This window comes from Somniosus microcephalus, chromosome 31 (assembly GCF_052327205.1).
Source record: "Somniosus microcephalus isolate GS21.2 chromosome 31, FLI_Smic_1.0, whole genome shotgun sequence".
NCBI classification, from domain to species: domain Eukaryota; kingdom Metazoa; phylum Chordata; class Chondrichthyes; order Squaliformes; family Somniosidae; genus Somniosus; species Somniosus microcephalus.
In genome coordinates this window covers 30,357,653-30,372,596 of record NC_141017.1, presented here as the reverse complement: position 1 = coordinate 30,372,596, position 14,944 = coordinate 30,357,653, and the positions used below count along the sequence as shown (strand labels likewise).

Here is a 14,944-nt window from a genome sequence, read left to right as displayed (position 1 = left end):
ACACAGCAGCTGGGGAATTTAAATTCAGTTAATTAAATAAATCTGGAATAAAAAAAACTAGTATCAGTAATGGTGACCATGAAATTACTGGATTGTCATAAACCCATCTGGTTCACTAATGTCCTTTAGAAATCTACTGTCCTTACCCGGTCTGGCCGATATGTGACTCCAGACCCACAGCAATGTGGTTGACTCTTAAATGGCCTAGCAAGTTGTTTCACCACCTTCTCAAGGGCAATTAGGCTTGCCAGCAATGCCCACGTCCCCGTGAAATATAAAGAAAAAATTTCAACTATTTTTGAGCAGAGGCACGTGCCTTTCACTGTTTAAGAATAAAATGTTGAATGAATTATGCAAGCAAGCGAATGTTAAATGCAGCAGGAATGCTTTGTCAAGAAGGATGGTCGAGGTCAGCTCACTGGACATGTTTAAGAAGCAACCAGAGGCTTTAATGGGAAGACAGTAGGGCTGGTACTCAGGATCGATGCCATCAATTAGGCTAAAGTATCATCTTATTTAAGGAAGGATATACTTGCATTGGAGGCAGTTCAGAGAAGGTTCACGAGGTTGATTCCTGGGATGAAGGGGTTGACGTATGAAGAAAGGTTGAGCAGGTTGGGCCTATACTCATTGGAGCTTAGATGAATGAGAGGGTATCTTATTGAAACGTAGAAGATTCTGAGGGGGATTGACAGGGTGGATGCTGAGAGGATGTTTCCCCTAGTGGGGGTATCTAGAACGAGGGGGCAATAGTCTCAGAATAAGGGGTCGCCCATTTAAGACTGAGATGAGGAGGAATTTCTTCTCTCAGAGGGTCGTAAATCTTTGGAATTCTTTGCCCCAGAGAGCTGTGGAGGCGGAGTCAGTGAATATATTCAAGGCGGAGATTGACAGACATTTGAACTACAGGGGAGTCGAGGGGTATGGGGAGAGAGCGGGAAAGTGGTGTTGAGGCCAAGATTGGATCAGCCATGATCTTATTGAATGGCGGAGCAGGCTCGAGGGGCCGATTGACGTACTCCTGCTCCTGGTTCTTATGTTCTTATGTTCACCTGAGGTAGGGTTGCTTGCGCATGGAAAGCCCGACCTGAAATAGTGAGGGAAGCACAATCCACAAGAGCATTAAAAAGGGAAGGGGATTCATGTTTGTCAAAGAAGTATTTTAAAGGCTACGGGGCAAGAGCAGAGGGCTGGGATTAGGTGGCGAGCTCTTCCAGAGAGCCAGCAGGGGCGACTGGTCTGTGCTGTAAAATTTTACGATCATGATCATTTTAATTATGCAGTTAAAAATCTACCAAAGATTGTGACTGTTCCAATGCATCCACTACCTTAGAATGAACTGTGTCCTAGGTCCAGTCGGAGATCCATTCAGTGGTACGAACCTGCAAGAAGTGATGATGGGGCTGGACCCTCAAATTCTCAAGAGTTTCTTGAAGGAAGATCTTCTAAGTACCTACAGGTCTGTACCTATTTTAAAAATTTGTTCATGTAATGTGGGCGTCGCTGGCAAGGCCAGCATTTATTGCTCATCCCTAATTGCCCTCGAGAAGGTGGTGGTGTTCCCGTGCCTTCTTGAATCACTGCAGTCCGTGTGGTGAAGGTACTCCCACAGTGCTGTTAGGGAGAGAGTGTCAGGATTTTGACCCAGCGACGATGAAGGATTGGCCGATATATTTCCAAGTCAGGACGGTGTGTGACTTGGAAGGGAACTTGGAGGTGGTGGTGTTCCCATGCGCCTGCTGCCCTTGTCCTTCTAGGCGGTAGAGGTTGTGGGTTTGGGAGGTGCTGCCGAAGAAACCTTGGCGAGTTGCTGCAGTGCATCTTGTAGATGGTACACACTGCAGCCACGGTATGCCGGTGGTGGAGGGAGTGAATGTTTAACATAGAAACATAGAAGATAGGAGCAGGAGTAGGCCATTCGGCCCCTCGAGCCTGCTCCGCCATTCAATGCGATCATGGCTGATCATCCAAGTTCAGTACCCGGTCCCTGCTTTCTCCCCATACCCCTTGATCCCTTTAGCCTTAAGAAATATATCCAACTCCTTCTTGAATATATTTAATGAATTGGCCTCTACTGCCTTCTGTGGTAGAGAATTCCACAGGTTCACCACTCTCTGGGTGAACAAATTCCTCCTCATTTCTGTCCTAAAAGGCCTACCCCTTATCCTTAGACTGTGACCCCTGGTTCTGGATTCCCCGACCATCGGGAACATCCTCCCTGCATCTAGTCTGTCCAGGTGCCTTGCGATGCTATCTCTTTCAGTGGAGAGCACCATCATTTCACCAATTGTTTTTGAAATGGGGGGAGAAATTGTTTAACTGATCACAGCCATAGTTGGCCTTGGAGCCTCGAGGTTCTGGGAGGGGGTGGGTGTGGCCAGGCAATCCTGCTCCTGATGACTATTCAGTTGAACTCCTGCTAGGGGTGCATGTGTAGTTTCTCAGCACTACACTCGGTCCCAATGGAGCCAGGCAAACAGGAACTCCCGGCGTTGAGAGTCCCACCTGCTGTCACCTCCCCCCCCCAATGATATTTACCTTGTAAGAAATGAGCAGGAACTTAATTACCATAATGATTGTCATGAATCTTATCATGATTCATGAAGTAACACTGGGCGGCCAGCTGGTGGCACCGTCCAAGGAGTATAAATACTCGGGCGTGGGCCCAGCTTGCTCAGGATGTTTCTGTAACCAGGAACTAGTGATGTAACTAGAATCTCATGGTTGTGAAACAGTTGATTAAAGCCTTGTTTATACTCAAACCAAGTGCTTAGTAGTCTTTTTATACCAATGATAATGTAGTGTCAGCTGTGGCTCAGTGGGCAGCACTCTCACCTCTGAGTCAGAAGGTTGGGGGTTCAAGTCCCCACTCCAGACATTTGAGCACGAAAATCCAGGCTGACGCTCCCATACTGAGGGAGTGCTGCACTGTCCGAGGTGCTGTCTTTCGGATGAGATGTTAAACCGAGGCCCCGTCTGTTCTCGGTGGACGTAAACGATCCCATGGCCACTATTTCAACGAAAAGCAGGGGGAGTTCTCCCCAGTATCCTGCCCAATATTTATCCCTCAACCAACATCACTAAAAAAATAGATTATTTGGTCATTATCACATTGCTGTTTGTGCGAGCTTGCCGTGCGCAAATTGGCTGCCGCGTTTCCTACATTACAACAGTGACTACACTTCAAAAAGTGCTTCATTGGCTGTAAAACGCTTTGGGACGTCCAGTGGTCGTGAAAGGCGCTATATAAATGCAAGGCTTTCTTTTCATAATCTGTGCCTTTCCCCCAAAGTGCACAGCTTCTTATATGTACCATATACGTTTGGTGACCAGGGTTGCTAGGCTTTTAAAAAAAATTCATGCTCGGGATATGGGTGTCGCTGGCAAGACCAGCATTTCATAGAATCAGAATTTGACAGCGCAGGAGGCCATTCGGCCCGTCGTGCCTATGCTGGCTCTTTGGTAGAGCTATCCAATTAGTCCCACTCCTCTGCTCTTTCCCCAAACCCACAACCTCTACCACCCCAAACCTGCGACTACTATCGCCTAGAAAGACACATGGGAACACCACCACCTCCAAGTTCCCCTCCAAGTCACACACCATCCTGACTTGGAAATATATCGGCCGATCCTTCATCGTCGCTGGGTCAAAATCCTGGAACTCCCTCCCTAACAGCACTGTGGGAGCACCTTCACCACACGGACTGCAGCGGTTCAAGAAGGTGGCTCACCACCACCTTCTCAAGGGCAACTAGGGATGGGCAATAAATGCTGGGCCTTGCCAGCGACGCCCATATCCCAGGAACAAATACAAAAATATATTCTTTTCAATGGGATTTTTAACAGGGTAGTTCTGTATCACAGTCCATTCCAGCCAATGCATTGGAATGGTGGTACTCAATATTAATAATGAATGCATTAATGCATTAATTTGAAATTTCTTTGCCCATTAGTTTAAGAAGGACATTATCCCCAACGCAACTTCAATGCCAAGAGGGCAGGTAACCTATCCCCAGATCCCTGCTGACGTAAGAAAAGTACTAGGCACTTGGTCTGAGTATTAAACAAGGCTTTAATCAACTGTTTTACAACATGGAGGTCGAGTTGTGTCCTTCACTAGTTCCTGTTAAAGAATGTCCTGAGCAAGCTGGGCCCGTGCCCGAGTATTTATACTCTCCCTGGACAGCGCCACCCGCAGGCAGCCCAGTATTATTTCATAAGTCATTTCCACATGAATGACAAGATTCACGTCAGCTGCCATTACCACTCTGAGACTGGCTACTATGAGCTGTGCAAGGGTAAGGCAGGGTGACCTCTTTGGCCAGCCTTCTTTCCCTGTAACTGCAATACTGAGATAAGGAACTCAGCATGTGGAACATTGCTGGGCGCATCCCACCATTCCACAGCCAGCACCTTGTAACCTTCTCAACCGGTTATGCTGTAATGCAGCGACTCTGGGGATACACGTCGGCAGTCCAGCAGCCGGCATTTACCTAGCCCTAGATGTCAGCCGTGTTGTTTAATCAGCGGCAATGTGCGGCAAAACCCTCCGCCTTGTTACTCTATGGCACCACGGGCTGGTGCTCCAACAATGTATCATCTGTAGGAATTGACGAATTCCTATAAATAACTGAGATTGACACCAGGGAACAAGCAAACAGGTCTTTACTGATCAGAGACTCCATGAGGACTGCCTGGGCAGCCCCGTGGCTTGCGACGTGACGTCGTCATGTTTGCCCGCGTTTTCCCGCGCTCTTAAAGGGGGCCACACCCCGTACATGCAAACTCTATATACAAAACACAGTAATGCCTAACACAATGGTACAGGTTTAGGCTGGTGTTAGAACATCGTTAAAGGGAATTATATACAGTCAGCCAGAGTTATTCAGTGGTTCTGCCACACATCCAACAAAAGAGCCTTCTCATCCATTTCCAGCGAGTTATTTAGTCACCAGCAAGGAGCCTTTTAACCATTTAAATGTCTTAATCCAAATGTACACTCTCGGGAGCCGCAAGCCTAAATTTCGTTGTACTGCACTTGTGCACTAACAATGACAATAAAAGTTGATTTTGTTTTTTTTGTTGTTTTGACCTCACTGTGTTGCTGTGGAATTGCATCACCCTCAAAACAAGAAGGTGTGAAAAGAGAAGCCCGCGGAGTGACCTGATAGAGCTCTTTAAAAACTGTGCAGGGGTTCGATAGGGTAGACGTAGAGAAGATGTTTCCGCTTCTGGGGGAGACCAGAACTAGAGGGCCATAAATATAAGATAGTCACTAATAAATCCAGTAGGGAATTCAGGAGAAACTTCTTTACCCAGAGAGTGGTGAGAATGTGGAACTCGCTACCACAGGGAGTGGTTGAGGCGATGAGCAGAGATGCATTTAAGGGGAAGCTAGCTAAACACATGAGGGAGAAAGGAATAGCAGGATATACTAAAAGGATTAGATGAAGAAGGGTGGGAGGAGGCTCGTGTGGAGCATTAACCAGTTGGGCCGAATGGCCTGTTTCTGTGCTGTAGGCTCTATGAGGGAGTGCAGTGAAGATTCACCAGACTGATACCTGGGATGGCAGGAATGACATATGAAGAGAGATTGGGTCGATTGGGCTTAGATTCGCTAGAGTTTAGAAGAATGAGAGGGGATCTCATTGAAACTTATAAAATTCTAACAGGACTAGACAGACTAGATGCAGGAAGGATGTTCCCGATGGCGGGGGAGTCCAGAACCAGGGGTCACAGTCTAAGGATAAGGAGTAAGCCATTTAGGACAGAGATGAGGAGGAATTTCTTCACCCAGAGAGTGGTGAACCTGTGGAATTCACTACCACAGAAGGCAGTTGAGGCCAATTCATTAAATATATTCAAGAAGGAGTTAGATATATTTCTTAAGGCTAAAGGGATCAAGGGATATGGGGAGAAGGCAGGGACAGGGTACTGAGTTTGGATGATCAGCCATGATCTCATTGAATGGCAGAGCAGGCTTGAGGGGCCGAATGGCCTACTCCTGCTCCTATCTTCTATGTTTCTATGTGATTCTATGTAATATGCTTCTACAGGTCAATAACGAACCTTTTCATTGGCTTAGGTTAGCAGCGGTGAAGTGTCTGATTGGTCAGCGCTATGACGTTATCCCGGCATGTTGGCGGATGTTGCACAGTGTGGCGGCTCAGCTTGAACATCTCCACCGACTCAATGAAACCATTCAGGTCAGCCTCGCTACACCCCAAGGAGCCTTTCTTTTTTGTGTGAAGGAGAATAAAGTTCTTTGGCTTTTTTTTTTCTAAATAAAAGCGCACATTCATTAGCAAATAATCTCAGGCACAAAGTTTGATAAGTGAGTTAATACTGTCATTCTTCGATTGGTTGGCCCAATTTTTCTCCTCTCCTGAAGATATTGCGATACCCAACCCAAGTAGTCATTCTACGTGCGTGAGTGTCAGTAGGCTCTTCCACCACAGGAGCATCACAATTAAGCCCCATTCTGCTCTCGCTCGATATTCACACACTTCCACCAAAGGTAACTGGACAGCGACCAGCGACAGGAATCCTGGCTGAAATTTTCCTCTCCTCAACCTAGAGGCAGTGAGCTCAATCGTAGCATCCCATTGGCTGAGATCAGTACATTCTGGGTGACCCAGTTACTTATCAGTGTTGAATCGAGGATCTTCCTGGTCTATAGGACCCAGTAATGCACCAATCAGTGCATTTCCTTCAGCAGCGTGTCGCTATTGGGCGATTGGAGGACCAATGGAACAAGGCCCAATTTTGCACTGCTCCAGCACCTCTCAGATCCACCAGATTTTTTAAAAATTCGTTCCTGGGATGTGTGTGTCGCTGGCATGGTCAGCATTTAGTGCCCATCCCTAATTGCCCTTGAGAAGGTGGTGGTGAGCTGTCTTCTTGAACCGCTGCAGTCCGTGTGGTGAAAGTACTCCCACAGTGCTGTTAGGGAGGGAGTTCCAGGATTTTGATCCAGCGACGATGAAGGAACGGCCGATATATTTCCAAGTCAGGATGGTGTGTGACTTGGAGGGGAACTTGGAGGTGGTGGTGTTCCCATGCGCCCGCTGCCCTTGTCCTTCTAGGTGGTAGAAGTTGTGGGTTTGGGAGGTGCTGCTGAAGAAGCCTTGGCGAGTTGCTGCAGTGCATCTTGTAGATGGTACACACTGCAGCCACGGTGCGCCGGTGGTGGAGGGAGTGAATGTTTAAGGTGCCAATCAAGCGGTCTGCTTTGTCCTGGATGGTGTCGAGCTTCTTGAGTGTTGTTGGAGCTGCACTCATCCAGGCAAGTGGAGAGTATTGCATCACACTCCTGACTTGTGCCTTGTAGACGGTGGAAAGGCTTTGGGGAGTCAGGAGGTGAGTCCTGGTTTTCATCAAAGGCACCCTAGCAAATGTAGGTGTGATCATTGTAAAGTGTGCTCTGGACTGAGAGGCTGTTTGGCGCTGTGGTAAAACTGAGTGCACTCCTGGCACAGTTGGTGGCAGCCATGAGGTGACTGAAGAGATATATAGAAGTCAATAAATTTCTGACTAGTAAGGGCATCAAGGGATATGGCGATAGGGCCGGTGAATGGAGTTGAGGCAGAAGATCAGCCAGGATCTCACTGAACGGCGGAGCAGGCTCGAAGGGCCGAATGGCTGACTCCTGCTCCTATTTCTTATGTTCTTCTTAGGAGGAGAGGACTAGAGGAACGTGGAGCCATCTTGGAATAATGTTTGCACTTTGGAACAGTGTATTGTGCATGTGAGCATTTTTTTAATAAAATAAAGTAATAAGTCATGATAAAGTATCACAATATATACTCTGGTGGTGGTGGAACTCCCAAACGGAGACACCACTGCTGCCACTTCCTACTTCTGTTATGGGAGTTTTGTTCCAATTCCAATTATATTAAGGTCAGTAAAACCTTAAACAGAGAAGTTGTGTGTTGAACTGGGTTTCTTTTTACGCCCAGGAACTCCTATCAGTTGAAAAGGTGAATGGCATCAAACCCACTGGATCCACAGCCGGCTCTGCTGATATATTCAACTCCACGCAGCCCAACGTTTTAGGTCGGTATTTTTCTCCATTCTGTCATTTTATTCTCTTTACCCTGCCCTGCACCACACAACATATCCCTGACCAGGAGAGCAGAGAGGTGACCTCCTCCATGACCTCGTAGGAGAGGCACAAGAGCAACCCAACATTCACTGGTCCTCTACTTATATAGTGCTTTACATTTGAAGTGTAGTCACTGTTGTAATGTAGGAAGTGCGGCAGCCAATTTGCGCACAGCAAGCTCCCACAAACAGCAATTACGATAAAATTCAGTTTTAGTGATGTTGGTTGAGGGATAAATATTGGGAGAACTCCCCCTGCTCTTCTTCGAAATAGTGCCATGGGATCTTTTGCGTCCACCTGAGAGAGCAGACGGGGCCTGGGTTTAACGTCCCATCTGAAAGACGGCACCTCCGACAGTGCAGCACCCCCTCAGCACTGCACTGGAGTGTCAGCCTTGTTTTATGTGCTCAAGTCGCTGGAGTGGGGACTGTGAACCCGCAACCTTCTGACTCAGAGTGTTACCACTGAGCCGCAGCTAATACTAAGACAGTTTGAGTGAAATCGAGAACTCTTCAATCATGAGAACGGTAACATAGTGGTTGACATGAATCTTGCCATTCATGTGAAAAAGACTTATGTAATAATACTGGGCGGCCTGCTGGTGGCGCTGTCCAGGGAGAGTATAAATACTCGGGCATGGGCCCAGCTTGCTCAGGACATTCTTTAACAGGAACTAGTGAAGGACACGACTAGACCTCCATGTTGAAAAACAGTTGATTAAAGCCTTGTTTAACGCTTAGACCAAGTGCCTAGTAGTTTTCTTACGTCAGTGGTTATGTTGCTGGGATAGTAATCCAGGAGGCCTGGACTAACGATCCAGAGACAGGAAGCTCAAATCCCACCACGGCAGCTGGGGAATTTAAATTCAGTTAATTAAATAAATCTGGAATAAAAGGCCAGTATCATAATGGTGACCATGAAACTACCGGATTGTCTTGGTTCACTGATGTCCTTTAGGGAAGGAAATCTGGCCTATATGTGACTCCAGACCCACAGCAATGTGGCTGACTCTTAACCTCTGAACTGGCCGAGCAAGCCACTCAGTCGTACCAAGCCGCTACAGCACTGTGGGAGCACCTTCACCACACGGACTGCAGCGGTTCAAGAAGGAGGCTCACCATCACCTTCTCAAGGGCAATTAGGAATGGGCAATAATTAAAACCAAAACGCCCACATCCCGTGAATGAATAAAATAAGATATGGCCTATGCTAATTTGATACATTGTTTAAATGTATTTTTTTTAATTAAGTACTTTATATAATCAACAGGAATCATATTCACAAATTTCAGAACAAACACCATGTCCCTTGATGCCTATTATGAAAAGCTTTTTCCCATTCTCTGTTGGATCTTCCCTAGCTGCAAATGGCTTGTGTTCTGAGATTTACTTTAAAGAACATAAGATATAGGAGCAGGAGTCGGCCATACGGCCCCTCGAGCCTGCTCCGCCATTCAATAAGATCATGGCCGATCATCGACCTCAACTCCACTTTCCCACCCGATCTCCATATCCCTTGATTCCCCTAGAGTCCAAAAATCTATCTATCTCGGCCTTGAATATACTCAATGACTCAGTATCCACAGCCCTCTGGGGTAGAGAATTCCAAAGATTCACCGCCCTCTGAGTGAAGAAATTTCTCCTCATCTCAGTCCTAAATGGCCGACCCCTTATCCTGAGACAATACCCCCTAATTCTAGACTCCCCAGTTGGGGGAAATAACCTCTCAGCATCTACCCTGTCAAGCCCTCTACGAATTTTATGTTTCAGTGAGATCACCTCTCATTCTTCTAAACTCCAGAGAGTATAGGCCCATTCCACTCAATCTCTCCTCTCATCCCAGAGCTTTGCTGTTGATGAAACTTAATACAAGGTGGCTTTTCTCGGCCTTCAACCTTTGATGATCCATATCCTGCTGCTGAAGTTTAAACTAAGGAGAAAATGAATTCTCGCGGGCAATGGCAGGTTAGTCGTAAGGCCCCACCGAGACTGGAGGAAAAAGCCAAAAGCAGTGATGGTTGCTGTTCTTTGCTGAAACCTTGTTTCTTTTTTATTACAGAGGAGGCCCTACAGAGGTATCAACGACTGCTACAAATTACGCTCGAGAACCAGAGCTGCCCAGCGCCCCGTAGCCTCTCCGACGTTGCCCTGTCCAGGATCCAGGCGGTCGACGCCAGAGATGGTGGAAGGGGCAGCCTCGATCTGCTGAAGGAGGTTGCCGTGATGTGCCAGGCTGTGTCTGACGTCACCGTCTGGGAGGTTCATGCTTTGTGCCCTGAGATGGAATCACTGCTTCGCTCGCTTGACAAGCGTGCCAGCGCAGTGCAAGCAACCGTCGCTTCACCAGCTCCACCGAGGCCAGGGGCAGTGACGCCAGACACCTGGGCAAGCGATGAGGCTGCAGCGGTGACCAATACTAGCAGGGAAGCACTCGAAGGCTGGTGATAATTGGAAAACGCACGTTGCAACATTTCTTAAAGGGGCCTGTCATTTTAATTCACCGCTCCATTCCCACTCGGACCTCACCGTCCTTGGCCTCTTGCATTGTTCCACGGAAGCTCAGCGTAAGCTCGAGGAACAGCACCTCATCTTCCGATTAGGCACTTTACAGCCTTCCGGACTCAATATCGAGTTCAACAATTTCAGATCATAACCTCGGCCCCTATTATATTTTTACTTATATATTTCTTTCCCACCCCTTTGTTTTGGGTCTTCCTTTCCCCCCCATTTCCTTTTTTTTCTCTTTCCCACATGGCAGCTGTCTCTCATCCTGCCAGTACACTTCACACCTAATCTCAGCCGTCTTTTGTCTCCACTGTCCTATTACCATCTCGTCTGGTTTTGAATACCTCTTAATGTCTCTTTACTTCTCTTTTGTTCTATCGCAGCCCTGCCTTCGATCTATTTTATTTCCTTTCCAGTTTTGAAAAAGGGTTTCAACCCGAAACGTCGACTTTTAATTTCTCTCCACGGATGTTGCCTGGCCTGCTGAGTTTTTCCAGCATTTTCTGTTGTTATTTCTTAAAGGGGCAGTGTGCCTGGCTTTCATAGCACCACCAGGTGTCACCATATCTCCAAGTTTGCTGACGACACAAAGCTGGGTGGGCGTGTGTGCTGTGAGGAGGATGCCGAGAAAGTCCAGTATGATTTGGACAGGTTGGGTGATTGGGTAGATGCATGGCAGATGCAGTATAATGTGGATAAATGCGAGGTTATCCACTTTGGTGGCAAAAACAGGAAGACAGATTATTATCTGAACGGCAATAGATTGGGAGAAGGGGAAGTGCAGCGAGACCTGGGTGTCCTTGTGCACCAGTCGCTGAAGGTAAGCATGCAGGTGCAGCAGGCGGTTAAGAAGGCAAATGGTATGTTGGCCTTCATAGCGAGAGGATTCAAGTACAGGAACAAGGATGTCTTGCTGCAGTTGTACAGGGCCTTGGTGAGACCACACCTTGAGTATTGTGTGCAGTTTTGGTCGCCTTATCTGAGGAAGGATGTTCTTGCCATGGAGGGAGTGCAGCGAAGATTCACCAGGCTGATATCTGGGATGGCAGGAATGACGTATGAGGAGAGATTGGGTTGATTGGGCTTATACTCGCTGGAGTTTAGAAGAATGAGAGGGGATCTCACTGAAACTTATAAAATTCTAACAGGACTAGACAGACTAGATGCAGGAAGGATGTTCCTGATGGCGGGGGAGTCCAGAACCAGGGGTCGCAGTCTAAGGATAAGGGGTAAGCCATTTAGGACAGGGATGAGGAGGAATTTCTTCACCCAGAGAGTGGTGAACCTGTGGAATTCTCTACCACAGAAGGCAGTTGAGGCCAATTCATTAAATATATTCAAGAAGGAGTTAGATATATTTCTTAAGGCTAAAGGGATCAAGGGATATGGAGAGAAAGCAGGGACAGGGTACTGAATTTGGAGGATCAGCCATGATCTCATTAAATGACGGAGCGGGCTCGAGGGGCCGAATGGCCTACTCCTGCTCCTATCTTCTATGTTTCTATGTTTCTATAGACTGCAGTGAACTGAGTCACAGGCCATCAGAGGATACTCTTTGCAATGCCCACGTTGACTGTTCCAAGCCATTCATATCCATTTCACCTGTTTACCCTCCCCAGAGGGATCGCAACTTGCAATCAATAGCCTGCAGTATACATTACCTAGAAAATATAAATTTATTGACGATTGGATCTCCTGTGGCATTGCTCACGGTGCATTGCCAAAACAAGCGCTCTACTCGGAGCTCCGGCACAGCAAGAGAGCCCAAGGTGGGCAGAGGAAACGCTTCAAGGACACCCTCAAAGCCTCCTTGAAAAAGTGTAACATCCCCACCGACACCTGGGAATCCCTGGCCCAAGACTGCACAAAGCGGAGGAGAAGCATCCGGGAAGGCGCCGAACACCTCGAGTCTCTTCGCCGGGAGCAAGTGGAAGCCAAGCGCAGGCAGCGCAAGGAGCGCACGTCAACCCAAGCACCCCACCTACCCACCCCTTCAACCACCGTCTGCCCCACCTGTGACAGAGACTGTAGGTCCCGCATTGGACTCATCAGTCACCTGAGAACTCATTTTTAATGTGGAAGCAAGTCATCCTCGGTTCCCAGGGACTGCCTAAGAAGAGAGAAAATTGGGTGGTAATGATGTTTTATGATGGTAGGAGGTAACAACACAATGGAATTTCTGTAACATTTTCCCACTCTCATCGTGTAACAAATTCATGTAACTGCATTTGTTAAATAAATATGCCCTGTTTGTAAAGTTTTAATGAAAATACTTGCACAACCATCAGAAGCTTGGTAATATGTCTTCAAATCACTCTGTGGCCTCATCCCATCCTCATCCCATCCTTACAGAGGGTTGAACGTGGGAGGCCGGCCAGAGTCAAGTCTAGAAGTAACAAAGGGATGGATGAGGGTTTCAGCAGCAGATGAGCTGAGGCAGGGGTGGAGACGATCGATGTTCCGAAGATGGAAATAGGCGGTCTTAGTGGTGGCGTGGCTATGTGGTCGGAAGCTCATCTCGGGGTCAAGTATGACACCAAGGTTGCGAACAGTGTGGTCCAGCCTCAGACAGCTGCCAGGGAGAGGGATGGAGTCGATGTCCTGACCAATATTTATCCCTTAATCAACATAACAAAAACAGATTATCTGGTCATTATCACATTGCTGTTTGTGGGAGCTTGCTGTGCGCAAATTGGCTGCTGCGTTTCCCACATTACAACAGTGACTACACTTCAAAAAGTACTTCATTGGCACTTTGAGACGTCCAGTGGTCGTGAAAGGCGCTATAGAAATGCAAGTCTTTCTTTTAGGGGACTTCTCCACACTCCCTCTAGTCTTTCACCCACCACACTCCTGACTCTTGGAATACTCTATCAAGCCTTGCCACCTCCCTTCCTGCTTTCAAAAACCTCCTCAAACTGCTCCCACTTCCCCCCCTTTGATTTTCCTTCCTAGTCTCCATGCTCCTCCCCTTCGCCATGCTTGGTGCCCAGTGTACATTGCCCTCCTCCTCATCCTAAAGCACTCTGAGATGGTGAGATCGTGCGGGGAAAACTTTATCAGTGCAAGCTATTGTCTTAAGTCCCCACCACAAACTCCGTTCCCTAGTCACCAACTCCAACCCTCTCCCTGGAAACTGTCTGAGGCTGAACCACACTGTTTGCAACCTTGGTGTCACATTGACCTCGAGATGAGTTTCTGACCACATATCCACGCCATCACTAAGATCGCCTATTTCCATCTTCGGAAAATTGCCCATCTCCACCCCTGCCTCAGCCCATCTGCTGCTGAAACCTCTCATCTCATGCCTTTACCTCTAGACTTGACTATTCCAATGCACTCCTGGCTGGCCTCCCACGTTCTACCCTCTGTAAACTTGAGGCAATCCAAAACTCTGCTGCCTGTGTCTTAACTCACACCAAGTCCCGTTCATTGAAACGTATAAAATTCTGACTGGACTGGACAGACGAGATGTGGGAAGGATGTTCCCAATGGTCGGGGAGTCCAGAACCAGGGGTCACAGACTAAGGATATGGGGTAAGCCATTTAGGACAGAGATGAGGAGGAATTTCTTCACCCAGAGAGTGGTGAACCTGTGGAATTCTTTACCACAGAAGGCAGTAGAGGCCAATTCATTAAATATATTCAAGAAGGAGTTAGATATATTTCTTAAGGCTAAAGGGATCAAGGGATATGGGGAGAAAGCAGGGACAGGGTACTGAATTTGGATGATCAGCCATGATTGCATTGAATGGTGGAGCAGGCTCAAGGGGCCGAATGGCCTACTCCTGCTCCTATCTTCTATGTTTCTATGTTTCTCTATGTTCACCCATCACCCCCTGTGCTCGCTGACCTACATTGGCTCCAGGTCTGGCAACGCCTCAATTTAAAAATTCTCATCTTTGTGTTCACATCCCTCCATGGCCAAGCCCCCTCCCTATCCTTACAATCTCCTCCAGCCCTACAATCCTCCGAGATATCTGCGCTCCTCCAATTCTGGCCTCTTGAGCATCCCCCATTTTAATCGCTCCACCATTGGTGGCCCTGCCTTCAGCTACCTGGGCCCCAAGCTCTGGAATTCCCTCCCTAAACCTCTCTACCTCGCTTTCCTCCTTAAAGACGCTCCTTAAAACCTACCTCTTTGACTAAGCTTTGGGTCATCTGCTTTATTATCTCCTTATGTGGCGCGGTGTCAAATCTTGTCTGATAACACTCCTGTGTAGCGCCTTGGGACATTTGACTACGTTGAAGGCGCTATATAAAATACAAGCAGCTGACCCTCTACTTAAATAAACCAAAAGCTCCCCAAAAAAAAGGTATTCCCCTCCCCAGATCA

The 14,944-nt window shown here is 47.6% G+C and overlaps 1 protein-coding gene across 1 annotated transcript in view; it reads left to right on the top strand.

Moving 5' to 3' along the window:
• LOC147097692 (uncharacterized) overlaps nt 1–12,865 on the top strand; it is a 45,882-nt gene extending 33,017 nt beyond the window's left edge. Inside the window, exons 8-11 of the mRNA XM_085971441.1 lie at nt 1,351–1,459; nt 6,086–6,206; nt 7,959–8,055; nt 10,163–12,865. Of these exons, the coding sequence (XP_085827567.1) occupies nt 1,351–1,459; nt 6,086–6,206; nt 7,959–8,055; nt 10,163–10,548 (713 nt within the window). The 3' untranslated portion in view covers nt 10,549–12,865. The remainder of the gene's footprint in view (nt 1–1,350; nt 1,460–6,085; nt 6,207–7,958; nt 8,056–10,162) is intronic.
• The last annotated feature ends 2,079 nt before the right edge of the window (nt 12,866–14,944 follow it).